The sequence below is a fragment of the Drosophila serrata genome, unplaced genomic scaffold (assembly GCF_035046125.1).
Source record: "Drosophila serrata isolate PLE 108 unplaced genomic scaffold, ASM3504612v1 contig_276, whole genome shotgun sequence".
In the NCBI taxonomy this organism is placed as follows: Eukaryota; Metazoa; Arthropoda; class Insecta; order Diptera; family Drosophilidae; genus Drosophila; species Drosophila serrata.
The window spans coordinates 3,500,794-3,520,688 of NW_028257174.1; the positions used below are offsets into that span (position 1 = coordinate 3,500,794).

Consider the following 19,895-nt stretch of genomic DNA (forward strand, 5'->3'; position numbering starts at 1 on the left):
AAGGAGCAACGGCAGCAGCTGTCATTACAATTTCCGTACGCATATCAAAGGACAAGTCGGTATATTGCCACAGCTCTCACCTGTGCATTTCCCTCCCACCTCCGTCAAAATATTAACTTCTGATGTCCCTGAAAACGTTCGTTGTGAATGCAGGCACGTGGCAACGTGCCCAGATGTTGCTGCTGCCAGACACTGGACATTGGTTTTGTGCAAACGTGCTAGAAATAGCATTTTGAAGCTGCACTGTAAGAAATATTATAACCTCTCTCTCTCTATTTTTTCGCTGGCATTCTAATTTATTTATGTTAATGCAATAAAAACACTCAATTTGCTGCTGCACACACGAAATGTTTGCCATGTTGCACTTAGTTGGCAACAGCAGCAGCAACGTTATCGCAGCAGCAACACGGCCAGCATAGTGGGAGAGAGAGAGAGTGGGCTAACCTTGTTATTGTTATTTAATTTCCCTCTTTTTTATTGTTGTTGTTTTTGTATTTATTCCATATTCTACTTTTTTTGTTGTTACATTTGTGTTTTCTGTTGCTGGTTGTCAGATATTGTTGCTGCCGGCTGGCTGTTTGGCTCTTGGCTGTTGCTGCTGCTGGCCGCATGATTTATGGTGTTGGCGGCAGTTTTTCAGCTTTTCTGCCAATTCCCCCCCTTTGGGGCAGCTTTTTTTTCCCCCTGCTGCACTGTGGGACAAGTGTCAAGAAAATTGGTTAAAAAATACTTGGAAAAAGGAGAGGAATCAATGAGAGATTCCTTCAGAAATTCATGAAGATTTGTTATAAACTTTGAGACTTGTATCTTTGCTTTGGCTTTGATTTTTAAGTACTAAAAAATTCTTTAAAATCATTAGGATACATTTTAGTTGAATGTTGTCCCACTGTTGCACCTTTTGACTTCTTTTTTTTGCGTTATACTTTTATTATGACTGTTGTAATGTCTTGTTCATAGACTGCGCCCACTCTTGTAGTTCATATTAAGTCCCCTCCTTGCTCCTTCCTTTACCTTTTTTGTCGAGTGCGTCATTTGCATTTGTCATAAACAAAAAAAAAAAAAAATTGCAAAAAATAAGAAAAGCAAAAAAAATAAATGTTGGAAAGAAAAGGTCGCGTGGCTTGTTAGACACGGCTTTAGTCGCTTTGTGGCCACGCCTCTGCCTATTTCCCTTTTAGAATATTTCCCCCTTTTAGCCTTTCCTTTCTGGTGTCTTTATTATTTGCCAACTGTGAAGTTTATAAACAACTCTCTCTATCTCTCTGTGTGTGTGTTTGAGCCTCCTTCGCCAACGTGGCCATTTAATAAAGTCATTCTATTTGCATTTGAGCCTTTGTCTTGTTATTTATTTGCATTTCCAAGTCCTGGCAATGCAGATTGTGCCAAGGCAAGATGGCGTAAAAGGGGTGGCATATATATACAAATATATATATCTATATAGCATTTGAAATGCCATTTTAATTATATTTGGGTTTGGGGAGAAACGAATGCCAAATGCCTGTTTTTCAGGGTTTCTATTATTATTATCTTTTTTTTTTTTGGTTGCTTGTCGTCGTCGTGTGCAAGTTTTTCAATTAAAATTAAATAAAACGACATAAATCATGGTGCTGGAAGCTGACTGGGCCCTAGCCTTGGCTCTGCTTGTCTCCTTGTTGCCACTGTCAACTGTTTAAAAACTAACAAAAGCAGCAGCAACAGCAGTCACCGCAAGCAACTTAATTTTGGCTCAAGAGGGGCCACGCTGCGTATGAGCAATCTGCAATCCAGCTAAGCGGAGTTTTCCCTCCTCCTCTCCAGCTTGATGGACATTTTGTTGTGGCTCTCTTTTCGGGGAGAAGTAGGGGAGAGGGAGGGAGGGAGGTAGGGTTTTGTGTTGCACTTGTCAACAATCATTAATCAAAGCGGACAGCCAGCTGCGAGAGCACTGGGAAAGCGGTAAAAAGCGACAGGCGACGAGAGCCAGCAGGAATCTTTCAATTAAGTTCCATCTGGCCAAATAAATCAGTGTCTGTATAGGGTTAAGACCCAATATTGATAGGGTATTTCAAGTGCTACTGCTATATTGGGTGGATTAATTGTTGAATAGGATTTATGGTTTGTTAGTTAAAAGGTCTTTGAAAATATAAAAGAAAAGGTGTGAATGTTATCATGAATGAGAATGATAATGAGGAAAATATTTATAATAATAAGGAAAAACTGTTCTATGTTAGTTTTTTGAATGCTAATTAATCTGCATACTCAATATAAAATGTAAACGTTTTTTTAAAGTTTTGATCATTTTAACGATGAACCCCCTTTTTTTTCAAAAAATGGGAAATTTCTGAAAAATTGTTTTTTTGCCCGGAGATAGTTAAAAAGATTTGCCTGTTGATACTGATCAGGAATATATATGGTTTAAAGGGTCGGAAATGACTCCTTCACTCCAAAAAGAGAGAGAACTTTCCCGGCAGCAGCAAATTGAGTCTCAAGCGGAGGCAACAAATTTCGAATTTATTTCACTTTGAGTGTTGCATAAGCTTTGCCTTATTTATTGGCTGTGTGTGTATTCATTAGCCTTGATTTAATGATAAATGATGAGCTTTTAATTTGTCAACGTGGTGTACGGCGAAAACTTTCCAGGATATGATTGTTTACTTTGAGTAGTTTTCGGGGGAAAGGCAGTTATTAAAAAATTAAAATAAATATCTACCTTATTTCTTAGGGAAATTATATCAAGTATTTTATTTTATTGCCAATAAAAATAGTTTAAAATATTATTTTTGGCTTGTAAAGATTAATTAAAAGATATATATTTTATTTCTGAACTCTTAGGGCTAGAGTATGTAGAAGATTTTGGTAAGATCCATTTCCAAAACGATCCTCATATCGCAAGTTCAAAACGCCTTCCTCTGCGATTCTCACACCTTGTAACTAAGATGGGCCACGTAGTACGAAATCCGACAAGATAGGCTTTGCTTAAGTATAAGGTATGAAAATCGCATAGGAGGGTGGCTTGGCACCTAGAGCGCTCTCCTCTGCGATTCTCAAGTCTTGTACTTAAGCAAGGCCCTAGCTAGAGGAAGTTTAGTTTTCTTCTTCTTTTTGTGTGTTTTTATATAAATTACTAATCTAGTGCTTGGTGGTTAACAGACTTTGATCAAATGGAGGTGGCAGCCATACAAATTATGGTTTTCTTAATTAAGGTAAGACGTTAATAAAATATCTCTTGATAATTGAAACCAAAACAAGCCTCACAAAAGTCAAGATACATGAAAATATGAGAATCGCATAGGAGGGTGGCTTGGTACCTAGAGCGCTCTCCTCTGCGATTCTCAAGTCTTGTACTTAAGCAAGGCCCTAGCTAGAGGAAGTTTAGTTTTCTTCTTCTTTTTGTGTGTGTTTTTATATAAATTACTAATCTAGTGCTTGGTGGTTGATAGAATTTGATCAAATGGAGGTGGCAGCCATACAAATTATGGTTTTCTTAATTAAGGTAAGACATTAATAAAATATCTCTTGATAATTGAAACCAAAACATGGCCCACAAAAGTCAAGATACATGAAAATATGGTTTATATTAAATTATTGTTTAATTACTATACCCTTGGCCGTGTTGACTAGCTCATTGCTCTTTGATCTCGAAAAGTCTTCCAAGCTCTCTTCAAGAGCCGTGATTTTCTTGGGTTGTTTCCTTTCCTTTTTTAAAAAAATGGGAAATTTCTGAAAAATTGTTTTTTTACCCGGAGAAAGCTAGAAAGATTTGCCTGTTGGTGCTGATTAAGAATATATATGGTGACAAATGACTCCTTTACTTTTTTTTAATCTTCTGACTGAAGGTGCAATACTATTTTTAATCGATATTTACAACATTTTTATATGCAAATTTTGTCGACAAACCAAAATTTAAGAAATTTATAACTAAGCCAAAATGGCATTAGTTAGGCATCAGACTTAGATTTAAGCCTCCCAGCAAGGGAATAAAACTATGAAATATTTAATTATATAAATTAACCTAAATTAGCTCTGATCTGTTAATGTACACTAAACCTTGTTCCGTAATATAAAAAAAAAAAAAAAAAACACAAGAATCACTTTGATTTTTGATTTCAAAACAAAGATTTCCGCAACCGAAAAGTTATCTCCATTTCCATCGTCACTTAACAATGGCCGTAATTATGCTGTGATAATAAAGACCGATTGCCCGGATCTTCTTCAAGCTCATTTATATAATTTGCCATACAAATTCAATTTATGTCAATGTTAATTGATCTTCTGCAATCAACACAAGCAAAGTGGCGCAACCTTAGCGACGCTTATAAAAATAAGCAAACGAGGAAAATATTTGATAAACAAAACAACAAAAAATAAAAAAAATAAATACAAAACCGCTCACACACCTTTTCGGGGTTTTTGGTAATAATAATAATACCAACGAAATAGATTCCATTACACAAGCAGAGAGCTAGTGAACTGCACCTTTGAGAGCCACGAATTGTTAACCCAAAAAAAAAGGTGTTCTCAGCTCTCGGCGACCTTGGTTAAGCGGAAAAGCCAGGGAAAACCCACTCGAGGGTGTGCACTTTTATCAACGCCAATTGCAATTGTTATTAATAATTCACTTTCACTTTCACTTTGACCGACTTTTGGCCAAAAAGTGGGACCTTGAACCTATTGTAGGAATTTATATAGTACTATATATGTTTTCCTCTTTTCTTATGCTACTTTAATTTTAAATATATATTTCAAATTCTTATTTATTTTCCTCCACTCGAGACAAAACGAGGTCCTGGTTACCCGGCAAATAATATTAATGGTCTTTAGAGGTAGACCTCAAAGCCAAAGGCGAGACGCCACCTTAAAGTCTCCCTTTAAAGACCAGTCTGACTTGGATTTTCCTAACTAGCTTTTCAACCAGACTTTTCTCTCTTTTTTCCAGCTACATCGAGTCGCAGCAACAACATCGAGAAAAGGAACAAGCAAACGTTCAGGATTCGAAGCAACTTGAGACGGTGGCAAGTCCACCTGGCGACCATCAGGTGAGTGAGCTTATGAGACAGTTTCTGGGTTGGGTTTTACTTGAAAATTGGTGTGTGTGTGTGTGTGTGTGTTGTTGACAGATAGTCGTAAATGCCCCAAAAAATTATTCCCCGTTTTTTTATTCCACTGGACTTGTTTTGCAAAATAACCGAGAGAAATCTTATCTTGAAGGAATGATATCATTTAGATAAAGCCAAGGCTAAACGTATATTATCTTATAAAATATATAAGTTAAATGGTATTTAGTTGGCCTAATTATTTAATGAGTTTTGTGAGGAATTATATTACCTTCAACCTTGAACTATTTCTTGAGTAAAACCGTGCCTTAATTGGCTTTCCCTGATAAAAAGAAATCCCATTGTCAGCTTTAAAAAGTTGCACTTGTATTTTCCTGATACCTATATATCCCCCTTATGGCTCCAGTTTCCCTTTTTCTCTGGTTGCTTGTTTTTGTTGAATTGTTTCACACACACTCGCTCTCTCTACATATGCTGTTGTGTGTTTAAGCCTATTTATTATATTTTAACTTGTTCAATGTTCCGTTCACTGTGCACTCATCTCCTCCACACACAGAGAGTCCCTAGAATTAAACAAAATGCTGCCTTTAGTCCTTGGGTTTTTCGCCCAGTTTTCCTCTGTTGTTGTTTGGTTGTATCAAGTGGGCCGACTGGCTCCATAAAATGGCCAACAGGCATAACAACAACAATAGCAATGAACAACCGAACAACGGCTAACAACAAACAAGGAACAACAAGCTGGCATTAAACGTTTTCGCTTTATCCTGCTGACTGAGCTTTTCGTTTGGGTTTTTCATCGGACAGAGAGATATATATGTATGTATATATCCCAGGTTGGTTTCCCTTGCTTGGCTTTTTTTTTTTGGTCAAACAGAGGCGGTTTCGCTTTGATTTCGATTTCGCAACGTTTAAGATTCCCTTATCCTGCTGGCGATTCGCATTATCTGAATTTTCCCCTGGAAAAAGGTGTGTGCTGCAGCCATTGAAAGTCATGCATCATCTAATTTATGGCCTAAGCTAAAATGTCCCAAAGGGGAGAGTGTGTGTGGAAAGAGAGATAACGCTCTGCTTTCGTTTCATTAATTATGCAGCGAAAAATCAACAGCAGCAGCAGGTGCGACAGGTATGAGGAAGTGGAACATGAAATGCAGCTGAAATGGACAATGTTTTGACCAAAAATAGTGACAAGGATAACACATATAAATTATGGTGCTTGTCATGATTAATTTAGCTTTTGAAATCAAGCAAAAAGGCAGTGTGACCAGGTAACAGGATATTAGATTATTTAAAATAATGAGGTCTTGCTGCTGGTAATTAGCTAAAAATTTGGTTGTTTTTGTGGAATTTTCTATATTGTTTTATAGTCACTACTGTTAGGTCATTTATAAAATAATTTATGCTTAACTTACCTTTGGTAATTAGCTAAAAATGTAGCCACTTTTATTAGGTTATTTATAGTTGCATAATTTAGTCCAAAGGAGTCAGGGTTTCCCATATATAAATTATCGTGTTTAAAACGTAGTGTGACCAAGCGTGTTATTGAAACACAGTGTGTCCTTGCTGTTCAAAATTATGTCCTTGTTTTCTTTATTTTCATATTCTCTATTGTTTAGCTGTATTTGCCGGCATGTTCTGTTTTTGCAACCAAAAAAGACTCCCTTTCAATTTTCAACTATATTTTTTTCACTCGATTTTAGCTGTTTCTTGTTGTGTGCCGTTGTGCATTGTTTTGTTCAGCGTTTTTCCTGGTTTTTTTTTTTCTGTGAATGTGCGACGACCACAAAATCTGTTTATGTGCCGTCGGCCAACTCCAGTTGTGTGTATTTTCCCCCCTCGAAAACTCTGGCTGCATTTGACTTTTATATGTGAACTAATTCATGAAAAATGTATGCGCCTGGTGGTGCCTTGTTGCTCGTTTGCTCGCCTGCTTGGCCAGCTCGTGCTCTCTTGCCGTTTGATTTTTTTGTATGCTTTTGCTTCCCTGGTCGTTTTTGCTTTTTGCTTCTTGCATTTTGTTAGCTTTCTGCTATTGCTTGGAGCGCCTAAATGAAGAAAAACCGGCCACCATAAATCGTTGTCGTCATCGCCGCTGCACTCGTTTCCAAACGTTGCAAATGTGCGACTGTGACTGTGACTCCAAATGTGAATGTGGAATGGCTTTGGCTTTGGCTCCTACCCCAACCTGAACCCAAGCCCACACACATCTTTTCCATCTTCCGAGTTCGACTTCAAACTCCATCGCCATCACCATCGCCATCGCCATCATCCAGCTTCGTTCTGCGGCTTTGTTCGTGTGGCAAATAATTAAATTAAGATTTTTATAGCTTAATTGGATGTTTGTCGTGGAGCAAGCCGAGCGCCAAGTGACGAATGGCTTCCCAAACCAGACCCGTTACATTTTTTGAGGTGTTACACGGCGGGAAAATTTAAACAAATAAAGGTGCAACCTGAGGATTAGATCGATCTTTAAGTATGTCCAGTAATGACAATCAAAATGGGTTTGTTTTTAAGGGGCATACGATTCCTTCTAATTAAAAATATTTAAAGTGTCACAAGGCAACTTTAATAAGACCATGCTCCTTGATTTATTACAATGTGACCATGCAAAAATATACAAATGGTTCTGCATATTTATTTATTTTAGCAATTTTCATTTATTTTACGTTCCCTTTAATTACTATTAATTCCAAATATGCTAATGATTTCCCTGCTATATTTAAATATTCAAAATACTCCTCTCTAAATTGATTTCCCATTAATTTAATCATTTTCTCTCAGTGCCTTTGGCAGTTGCAAGTTGCAAGTGAAAGGCAACCCATTGGGGGTGGTCTTAAATCTTTGGCTCTTTGGTCTTTAGACTTTTAAACAGTCTTTGGGCCTCCGCTTTGATCTCGATTGGACATTGACAGAGTGACTGGCCAACTCGAGTGGATGCCTCCGTCGAAGCTTAAGTCAAAGCTAAGACTGGAGTCTCTGACTTGGACAGAATAAAACATAACAAAAAATAAAATAAAATTAAATAAAAAGAAATACAGAAAGCTGGATAAAGCCAAACTTGAGTCGAGCTCGGCAAGTTCCAAGAAAATGCCAAACAGAATCTGCTTAAGATGCGGGAGACATCATTCTGCAAAAGTGTTCTACATTCTGCATTCTCTGACTATCGATGGGTTCAACTTTGGCATTTCTCGCGGCTTAACAATGACAAGTTCCTTGGCATTTTTCGCAGAGCCTTGTCCGCATTTCAATAAAGGTTCTGATCTTCTTTTGTTTTTTATCCATGAGTCAAGACTTCCTTTTATGGATGTGAGTTGATTTAGTAAATAAATTACTTTTGGTTTTAAATGGTTCTGTAGTAATTTATCAATTATATTTAGGCAACTTCTCTAGTTTTCTTTAATAATTGAATTATTTATTTGTTGTATACCATATTTAATTCTCTGTTACAAGTAACTTTCAAAGAATTCCGCTTTCCAGCTGCCACTGCTACTGCTGCATTTTTATACCCTTACAGAGGTATTCTTATTTTACATCGTTACATCGTTAAAATTTTCAAAATTTTAAAACATTTTACATTTTAAATTGGGTATGCAGATTTATTAACCTAACAAAAACTAGCATAGGAATGCTTTCCGGATTGAAATTAAAGCTTTTTTGGCTTAGTTATGAGTTTTTGAAACCTTTGATTTCGTCGATAAAATTGTCATATGAAAAATATGGATGAATATCGATTCTATCTTATAGATTTTAAATTCAATCTCTTATTTCAATTGCAAACTGCAAGGGTATCTATACTTTGGTATCTTGAAGTAAGTTCCCTTTCTTGTTTGTACTATTTTTGTATGGCTGACTCATAGTTGGCTGAATGCTTCGCCCAGTTTTATGTAGTTCAGTTCAGATATTGGCCTTAGGCCTGTTTGTGTTTTGGGCTGCCCCAGCTGTTACTGCTGCTTATGTTGCTTGTGCTTTATGCTTGTGCTTGTGCTTGTGCTTTGTGCTTATGCTTTTGCCTGTGCTGGGCTGATTGTTGCCTTTTGGGGTTACCTGGCCACTGGGGGTTGGCACCGAAATCCGAACCGAGAATCTAAGCACGACGTCTGCAGCAATCCTTGAACTTTTTCGCTTTTCAAAAATGCATGGCGGCATGAAAAAGTCGCGATTGCAGGAGCTGGGGGAGGTGATGCTGCTGAGCTGCTGAGGGTAAACTCGGCTTTCATTAACATGCAGTTGACTTTGGCCGGCGTCGCCGAGCGCCATCAAAAGCATAAATTCCATATGCAAATTGAGGCAGAGTCAGAGGCTGTGGCAGTGGCACTCGGCACCCGGCTTTGTGCCTTTCTTTGCCTTTCAGAGCGTCGGCAACAAAAAAAAGGGGGAGGCAAAAGGGAATCCAGAACCAGAACCAGAAGACCAAGACCCCTCAACCATAACCCAAACCCAAACCAAAAAACCAAACCAAAAAAACCAAAGAGTCGCCATCAAATGGGGACCGAACCGCGGCGAACACAACTTGAAGAGCCGAAAAATAATGGCCAGCACAGGGGAAAAATTTTGGTGCTTTTGAAATTATAAAGAAAATTCAAGAAATAAAACCTTTGCCAGGAAATAATTACTAAATATTTGTCTTAGAAATAAAAAGAGAAATTAATAATAGGGAACAGCAGATGCTGCATACTTATACACTTATTTTTAGCACCTTTAAAGTTACCAGAAAGACAAATGTGTAAATAAAAAGCAGAAAACAATATACAATCCATAGTTATAGCTTTGTTTTAACAAGTTTTCCATTACCAACAATTTGTCCCTTTTTTCCATTTTCCCCAGTGTATCTCTTTCATAGGCAAATGCCACAAACATTGTATTTTCCTTTACATTTATACCCATGACATTTTTTTTTTTTTTTGGGCGCCTCTTGAGATTCGCAATTGTTTCCAGTTCGCTCTATTCTATTGCCTTGGCCATGACTGTAGTTGTAAGTGCAACGACAACAACTGCTATTTGCAACTGCTGCTGCTGCTGCTGCTGCTGCTGCTGCTGCTGCTGCAACTGCCATTGCAAGTGGCAGCCATTTGCTGCCCGTTTTTGTGGCACTTCTCACTTTCCGTTGTTTGCCTTTCGCCCCGGCATGATGTTTGCTTTACGTAGCCATAGTCCGTTCCGTCGCGTAACAATACGTAGCCATAGCCGTAAAAGCTGTCCGGCCGTAGATAGCATTGTAATGCCTTCCGGGGGAGGTGAAGGGGAGATATACGTGAAAAGTCTCTCTCCCTTTCCCTATTTTCTCTGCCTCCCTGAGCTCTTTGCTAACCATTTTCCGGTCCACTATTCCGGCTACGTCGCGTAACCCACTCACGTAATTGTGTCACGTCGTTGTATTATATTGAAACGTCGAGTAATTGCGTTGAGGATATGCTCTTTTTTTCCTTCTTCCGAAATATAGTTAACTTAATTTTTGTACATTTTATGGCTTATTAGGTTAGTTAGTTTTGTGCTGTATATTGATTGAATTTGATTTTAAAGTCAAGGATGTTCTTTTAAGGTGCTTTAAGTTGAAACTTTCAAACGAGGCTAGCTGGAACCTTTAAGAAATGGCAATATGAATGCATAAGATGGGTTACGCCTTATGAATTAGCATTTAAAATATTATTAAGGACATCCTTAATTCCTTAGTAATTTAATCAATTTCTTATAAATTCTATTATGAATTTATATCTGCCCATCCATTACTTTCACTTCATTTAATTTATCAATAATTGAATTGATTTCATTTCCCCCCAAATAACGTAAGATGCAAGTTACGTGGGATAGAATATCGTAGATAAATATATATATATATATCTACAAAAACATCGATCGCATGTCGCATCAGCCTTGTCGCCTGTCTCACATGTCGCATTTACCGAGGCAAATATTTTGCAATTTGCTCACGTAATTGTCTCACGTCAATAGACAACGTTATACCTGCAATGTTGCTACCTGGCTTCCGTTGCTCCGCTCCCAAATGCCTTTGCCTTTGTCTTTGCTATTGCAATGGATGGCTGGAGCATCCATCAGCTTAGCACCTTGCAACGGAATCTATTGACTTATTGCCGCCACATTAAGCGGGCTGCTGGTGGTGGAAATAGGATGCTCTCTCCCAATATACCCTTCACCGCCTTGACAATTTCCGAAAATGTTAGTTCAGGCGACAGTTGCAGGAGTCGTGAGTTGCTGGGAGTTGCTCCAGGATTCAGGATGCTGCTCCTGCTGCCTGCTTGCATCAAGGATTCAGATCGGAATCGGAATCGGAGGCATCCTTGGCGCATTGCAATCAAAGTCAGCGGCTGAGTGACAGCGAGACGAACTCACAGATACGAGACTATATATCCCCGAAACTTTGCAACCTCCTTACGCTCCTCCTCGCCGCTTCCCTCTGGGCTGCCATTCAAATGTCGTTGACAACTCACAGGGAGACACAGAGAAAGAGAGGAGTTCCTGATTCTGTGGATCTGGCTACGACTGCAACTATATATATATATATATATACTGGTCCATATGACTGACTGACTGGCTGACTGAGTGACTGGAAAAAGAGGCTACGACCGAGAGGTGCATTTGACTGCTTCCTTATGTTGTTAGCTGAAACGTGACAAGAAAATCAAATACGCAGAAACTCACAGAAACTCTGACATGCAGTCAAAGAAATGCAATGCAATTGAAGTGATTTTCAAAACTTATAAGCTAACTAGATTTTCTGTGAGTGTATTTTTTTTTGGGGGGGGGGGAGTGAGAGTGGGGGAAAAACTACGGCCAGATAAGCGGCTTGAGACGAGACAAGACGAGAGGTTGTCCCCCGGGGGGAAAATGCTTCTTGAAGATGCTTTGCTTGGACAGGGCAACGCAGTGGGTCTTGTATATGTCTTGTGCATGCGGCATGCAGCACTGATTTCAGCGGCATGCAACGACAGCAGCAGCAGCAGCAACAACAGCAGCAACATCACTAGCAGCAGCAACTGTGACTGCAACATTCGCCCTCGAAGCCAAGCATTTCGTGTCGCATTTATAGACAACGTGCGGCCAAAAGTTTAGCTCTTTTTTTTATTTTTTTGTAGTTTTTTGTAGTCTTTTGTGGGTTGTGTGTGTTGCATCTGGTTAAACGCTGATTTGCTCCTCTGCGAAATTGTTTCCCAATTGGCAGTGCACAGCAGCCATGTGTGGGGGCCTCAATCCAGCCTCACTCCCCCCTTTTTGGAAATTGCCATAATAGGTCGGCACGAATAGAAGATGCACCGCACAAAAGATACAGATACAGATAAACTACGTGGAGATACTTACAGTAGATACAGCCTCGTAGCTGCTGCAGCTATTGCTGTGGGTCAAGGAATCGTCGTGCTGTGTCTCCAACTGCAACTTTAACTCCATCTCCATGTCGCATCTAAAGGGTGACGCAAGCGGATTGCGCAACTCACAGATTGTCGCCAAAACAACAAAAAAAAAGAGAAATATAAATAATAGCGTAGAATGAAAAATTGTTAAGACAGCGTTTAGCTCGTGACAAGCATTGTTTACAGTTTATAAATAGACAAGATTGCTTATTGAATAATTAAAATGGAAGTAGAAAGAACTTTGTTATGAATTACGGGGTTAAAAATATCTTTAACAAGAAAAAAAAAAAGCTAACTTCGGCACGCTGAAGTTTTTAGATTGCAATTCGATCACAAGGAATCAATACAAAATTAATTACATATATATATATATTATATGTATGGCAGCTATATGATATAGTAGTCCGATTTTACACAAAATTCTATATTAATATATATTGGCAATATATTAAATTTAATGAAAATCTGTTAAAAACTAGAAAAATTATACATATTTTTTCTTAAAATTTTCCGATCGTTTCTATAGCAGCTATATATATATATATATACACTGCGCGTCATCAGATTAGCGCCCCCTGAACATTCTCGGGTAATGTCCAATTTTATCCAAACTATCAAGGCTAAAGCCATACAACTTTTTTTGACGATACTTTTAATAATATTCTTCAAAATAAGATAAGGTACATAATGATAAGTATAACAATAATATTTTATTTATTTGAAAAAAAAATGTATACCAAAAATATGAATTAAATTTTGCGTCATCAGATTAGCGCCCCCTGCTTAAATTTAATGAATTTTCACTTAATGCTTAACAACTAGTAGTGTTTTATGTTTTATCTTATAATTTACTTATTTTCTAATCAAATTAATAGTGGGTGGTCCTGCCCCCATTTTCCAGGACCTCACAGATCCTGCTGGGAAGTAACTCGTACAATTTCTCAACGTATTGTAATGATATTGAAGACCAAGCTTCTTTAATCCCGTCGATGAGCTCCAATTTTGTACTATACTGCTTTCCGGACTCGTATACTTTTCTCGAGAGCCATCCCCACACGTTCTCTATTATATTTAAGTCCAGAGAGTACGGCGGCCACTCCAGGACATCAACGTTTTGGCCCTGTATCCACGATCTTAAAGATCGGGCAGTATGGATTGGAGCGTTATCGTGTTGAAAACGCCATTTAAGATTTCCAAAACAATTTTGGAAGTGTGGGAAAGCCGTTTTTAAAAGATTATTATACGCCACGGCGTTCATTTTTGGGATGAGAAATTGTAACTCATAGGTGCCATAATGGGATATGGCTCCCCATACCATTACAACACCTACCCGGCTATGTAAACGATCTAAAATACGCTCTTCTTTACGCATGTCATGGAAATAATAATTATAGCCATCAGGGCCTTCTAAATTAAATATGTTTTCATCGGAAAAGACTACAAAGCGCCACTCCTTCGACCATGTCATATGCGAGCGAGCAAAATTTAGGCGCATTTCCTTTCGTAACATATTTAGTTGTGTTTTTTTTTTTTAGTTTTAGTCTTTTCAAGTGTTCTGCTTTTTTTATGACTCGTAATACCGTAGACTTGCTAGCTTCCACACCGCTTTTTTCTTTAATTTTGGTAGAAGAGTCGTGTGAATTAGACGCATGTCTAACTATAGACCGAATGTCTGCTTCGGAAAGAACTCTGTTGTTACCGCCTTTCATATTTTTACCATAGCCTTGTTTATTTTAAAGAAAACTGGCTATAGTTTTTCGATGCCTTCCCATTTTTTCAGCAATTTAATGTAAAGATAAGCCACTTTCACTAAAGGCTTTGATCTTAAATTTTTTTCTAAAGATAGGACAGTTCCTTTACCCATTTTGATTCTTAGTTTATAAACAATTATTCAATTAATCAGCACAAAAAATTTCACAACTGTACGCCAAAAATTACGCGAAATAACTAAATTTGAATTTACAGGCGCTAATCTGATGACGCAAAATTTAATTCATATTTTTGGTATACATTTTCTTTTCAAATAAATAAAATATTATTGTTATACTTATCATTATGTACCTTATCTTATTTTGAAGAATATTATTAAAAGTATCGTCAAAAAAAGTTGTATGGCTTTAGCCTTGATAGTTTGGATAATATTGGACATTACCCGAGAATGTTCAAGGGGCGCTAATCTGATGACGCGCAGTGTATGTATATATATTGTCCACCGATTCGCCATGCTCCGACTTATATACTAAGAAAATAATATATAAGAATAACTCCATAGTTTCATTCAAATAACTTGCTCTTAAATTCGTTCCAAAACAAATCTCGCACATGCATATAATTCCCAACTGGTTCTCACATCCCCGGAACGAAGTGCCTGCTGCCTACCAAGTCCCAGAAATGTGTTGTGTTACAAAAGTTGCAAATCATTGTTTATTAGTGTTCAAAGTTAGTAACTGATCATACATACTTACTTACAAGTCATAGATACTTACTGATCAGAGTTACTATATGTTCATTGATACTTACTGATCATAGGTATGTACATTCTGGTCATAGATACTTGCTGATATTATCTTCTTAAATTCTAAGAAGAGTTTCTTGATAAAGCTGAACTACTTTATCTCTTTAAAAGTATCTTTGCTTCATATTAGTATGAGTAAACACAAGTATCTTGAAGATATTTACTCTCCAAAACAAACAAAAGACGTAATTAACTCCTCCAGCTAAAGTGGTTAATAAAGCTGAATATATATCTCTGTATATATATATATGCAAATAATTATTATGTCTGCTAAGTCATCCATCTGTTTCAAAGCTTGTGAGAGAGGAGTTTAGTATACAAAGTTCCTTAATAAATTCCAAATTAAAAGAACTCAAGAATATTAATATGTAGACTTAAAGAAGACCTACAAAATATTAATCAATGCTTAAGAGAGTGCTGTATCCTTCCCTGTTCTCTGTGTTCGTGTGTGAGTTCATGAAGAGTTAATTACGACAGGAGGAGCCTTAAAGGAGCCAAAGTCCTTGCATTATTAACAAGAGGAATGTGTTGGAGGCATGACCACGGAACTCCCACTCGGTCTCCGACTTTGGACATTGGTCTTGGAGCTGGAGTTGGAGTTGGAGTTGGAGTTGGACATGGACATGTCCCTGTTTCATGTTTCATCCTTCCTGCCTCTTTTGGATTGCGATTCCGATTCCGATGGCCGATTGCCGGATTGCATTGTTGCGGCAGTTGTTGTTGCATGTCGCACTTTTCACTCCCGCCCTGACATTTTCACATTTTCGCATTTTCACAATTCGCCATTCGCAATTTTCCACTCTTCCACTGCCATTTGGCCATTTCCATTTGCATATTGGCCATCGCCCGTTTCGTGTCTTTTGACAATTTGCCGCATTGTTTGTTGTTAATTGTTATAAATTTTAAATCACTGACAACAACAAACAATTGCAGCAACATTGCGATGATTGCACTCCCTGCTCTACTCTGCTCTGCTCTCTCATTGCGGTTTTGTTGCCTCTGAATTTATGAGATACATTTGCTGCTGCTGCCGAGAAGAGGCACTTATGGCCATAAATAGTATCCGGTCAGAACAGAAAATAATCGCAATAATCAGTGGCTACTACCTCTCTTCTAACCCCCTTCTATAATTTTTTTTTGAGCTTTAACTCTACGCAATTTAGTTTCGAAAACATTTAGTAACTTTTGCTGCTGTTTTGCCTGTTAATTGAAATTAAATGTTCATTTACCAGAATTTTAATGGCCATTGGAGGAGGCACGTGGCAATGGGCCATGATAATTGCCAAAAAAAGCTTCTAGAAGTACATTATATTTTATATACATATCTGTAATTTAATTTTTTTTAGCTCCCGAGTCTGAAATGTATCCGCCGGATGCTTAGGGAAATGTGTAGCAGCTAAAAACAAATTTCATTTGGTGGGGTAAAAAAGAAAGACGGAAAAGCGGAAAATCAACTTAGGCGACATATTGAGAAATCATTTTGCTATCAATCGTTCTTCTTTTTAGGGGGAAAAAAGCCTCAAGAAGGAGCCCGCCAAGTTGTGCCGCACACGTACGCAAATAAAAGGATGTGAGGCGAATTAAAAAAAGAAGCAACACAGATACAGATACAGCGAAGAGATACAGCTACATCTGAGAGGGGGGATACGGATGCCCAGATAGCAGATACAGATACAGATACAGCTGGCATCTCAACACTTGGCGGCAGCGGCGAAAAAAAATACTTAAGTTCATTTGCGCCACTTTTTGCCGTCTGCCTTGCATTTTAAATGCGCCCCTCGCTCGACTTTTGGCACTTTCGGATACAAAATGTATCTGTATCTGTAGCTATAGCTGTATCTGTATCTGAGTTGAAACGGATCTTTGTGCCACTTTGTGCCGCTGCCATTCTATTCCATTTCATTTCGTTTAATTTACGCATGTTTCTTCAAAGCCAATTCTAGCGAATACATAAATAGTTTAGTGTTTTAGTGTTTAGTGTTTTGGTGTTTCGGTGTTTTGAGGTTCATTGAATCCGAAACTCATCTGCATTTAACGCTGATGATGATGATGATGCTGGAATGATGACTGACTCACAAACTTTGCACCTGTGGCTCCTCTTCCTATAAATAGAATGCTAATGAGTAACTCAAAAACCCAAAGCTTCAACTTCGCTTCCAAGCAGGCGATAAATCAATCAGTGAAACAAGTTATGATTGTTAGTGGAATGTGACAACATTTATAGATATTACGTGTGTGTGACCACCAAGGTTTCCGGCATTGTCATCAGCCAGCTTCAGGAGTATCTTTTACAATGTTTTATATAGTATCTTTTCTCTCCTTTAGTGAGCTCACACCTTTAATTTTTATTTTTCAAGAATTTTCTAATCAGAAAAAAACATAATTATCTACAGTTTATGGTACTGTTTTTACAGCTGCTTATTAAGTATAATAAACAATATTATTATGAGATTTATTTAAGTAAAATCCTTGAGGTAGGTTTAGCTTTATTCTCCTCAAGCTTAAGCAGAAATTTTCCAAGATCTTAAGCTTGTTTAAAGAACATCAGTTTTTCAACAAATATAATAAATAATAGATTTAATCCAAGTGGATTAACTTTTAGCAACTACTCAAAAGAGTTTAGTTAATCTCTATCTTTATTTAAACAAGATTAATTAACAAAGTGTATAGTATCTTTGAGATCCAAGTCTCATTATTCTCTCCTCTGCGGATCAATGAACTTAGAGATCAATGCACGAAGGTTTATATATATCTCCATAATTCCTCACCAGATTCGGGTTCTCTCTGGTTTTTTATTTTATTTTGTCGGGGTTTAATTGCCAAAATTCTTGTAAGAGCTAGAAGAGAATTGTAAAAGTCATCGAGGCTCATTGACCCATTTTGGTAGCCCCCCAAAAATAGTTAAAGGCATCATTAAAATTTCTATCTGTATCCGAGCTACGTTTCAAGTTTCAAGTTGTGTTGTTCTTTATTTTTTTATTTTTATATTCCCGCTCTGGGTGCGACACACATTCCGTATGATTTTTTTTGTTTTTCTGACAAAGATCGAACCTGTTTTGCCTAGCAAATTAATGGTTTGGAGAGACCGAGAAGAACTTGTTGGTTCTATCCAGCATATCGGGGTAATCGCATAAGCATGACGCGTATTTAATGGCAAATTGACCCAAATCGTTATACGGACTCTGCCAATTTATGGGTACACCATGGTCTCTACCTCTGTTACTCTGAGCCATGTTATGTTAAATGGTTAAGTGGTTAAGTGGTGGTTGGTCGATGGATACCCCTTGGGGTGAATATGGGGCCTTGAACCTTCTTCTCTGATTAAAATCAAATAAATCTCTGCAGAAGTAGCTCTATATCTCAGAGATGCAACCTGTCTTACTTTTGATGTATCTGCATTTGTATCTTTTGCATTTCTGTTGCAAAAACTTTTCCAGGCTCATGCAAATGAAATGGAAAACGTTTGAGTACAAAAACTTGGGGTTTTTTCTCTTGCTTGCTTTTTGAAAAACATCCTGCGGCTGTAAAGGATTCCAATGCAGCAAGTTTAGCAACAAGTTTTCGTAGCAAAAAAAAAAACTTGAACAAATCCCATTTGATATCAGTCTGGATTTGAGTGCAAAGCTTGAGTTTCTTTCAACTTCTTCGATTATATATAAAAATTACTGGAAGTATCCTTTAGTATCTTTAGAGTATCCTTGTCTCTTTGGCAACCAATGTGAGGCTGCCATGCAGTGATCCCAGCAGCCGGGAGCCACACTCGGACACTCGCCGTCAATTGAAACTCTGGTAGAATGATTGGGGGGATTGGGAGCATCCATCTCATCCACCCGAGGCCACCAGGCATTGAGTCGGCGTTTTGTTTATGGATGCGTGTGGTCCTGCCCCCGAAGCATTTTGGGGGTATGGTGTACAGAGCACAACACTGGATGCAATGTCATAAATATTAGAAGGCCTCCTTGCCGCCAGACACAATGCCAGAGTTTAGAGTTTCCACTGCTGGCTGAGTGAATGGATAGATGGACAGACGGATTGTAGGATGGTTGGATGTTGGATACTGAATCCCGGATGCTAAAGGCGTCCTCCCTTGTCGCACGCACAACTCGCAATTGCAAAGATACAAAAGCGCAGATACACAAACAGATTGTCGCCTGCAGTGTTACTGTGGGAGGGTTTTGGGAGAGTAGAGCCCAGGGGAACAGTGAATCTTGTACCAAGTCTGATTTATAATTAAAAAAAGGGGTAGCCACTAAGATTAGCTTGATTTTTAAAGCAAAATTAAGGGAAAGATATCTAAAAAAACCAGTGTACCTATTCCATTGCCCTTTGCTGTGCCATTTTTAGATTGTTTTCCATTACCCAAAAGGACCTTGCCATTCTCCCCTTATCCTGAGCAGCGTTGATTTCTGGCCCCAAGCTTGAAAATATTAAAACTTGACATTGGGCAAGAGAGAGATGGAGCAGAGAGGCAGCACAGGAAACGGAAATATCCTGACCATGCTGACCGCCATATTTAAAAATGAGTGATGACACTCGATTAGAGATGGGGAGGGTGAAACTCAGCCTTAATGAGACCACATTTCTCATTTAGATTCTTTACTTCCTTACCATTTTATGCAGTTGAATCGAGGGAGATAAAAGGGATACCCGGATCTACGGGGGAACCCTAGTGAACAGAAAAAAAAAAGAAAAACCAAAGCGCAAAACTCACACAACAACAACAACAACAAAAACCGCCATGGCCCACTCCAAGGTGATCCTGAAAATCCTGTTCTCGCTATGCGTCTGGTCCTTTGTCATCATCGGTCTGTTCAAAATGCATGGCACAAATCTAGTGCCACAGGAGTACCAGCAAGTGCCACTCAATGGACGCATTTTGTTGCAAAAGGATATGCGATATGCGGAGACGACATCCACCACCACAGATCACTTTGATCCCAGCGAGATATTAGTGGACAATCGAACAGGTGAGGCAAAACTAACTTG

General features: G+C 38.2%; 1 protein-coding gene across 2 annotated transcripts in view; it reads left to right on the forward strand.

The window, feature by feature from the left end:
• The window catches only part of LOC110180521 (uncharacterized), a 104,871-nt gene that overhangs the window by 82,342 nt on the left and 2,634 nt on the right, over positions 1-19,895 (forward strand). For both annotated transcript variants that reach the window (XM_086835553.1, XM_086835554.1), the window contains 2 exons: positions 4,916-5,015; positions 19,530-19,876. In XM_086835553.1, the coding sequence (XP_086691679.1) occupies positions 19,648-19,876 (229 nt within the window). In that variant the 5' untranslated portion in view covers positions 4,916-5,015; positions 19,530-19,647. The remainder of the gene's footprint in view (positions 1-4,915; positions 5,016-19,529; positions 19,877-19,895) is intronic.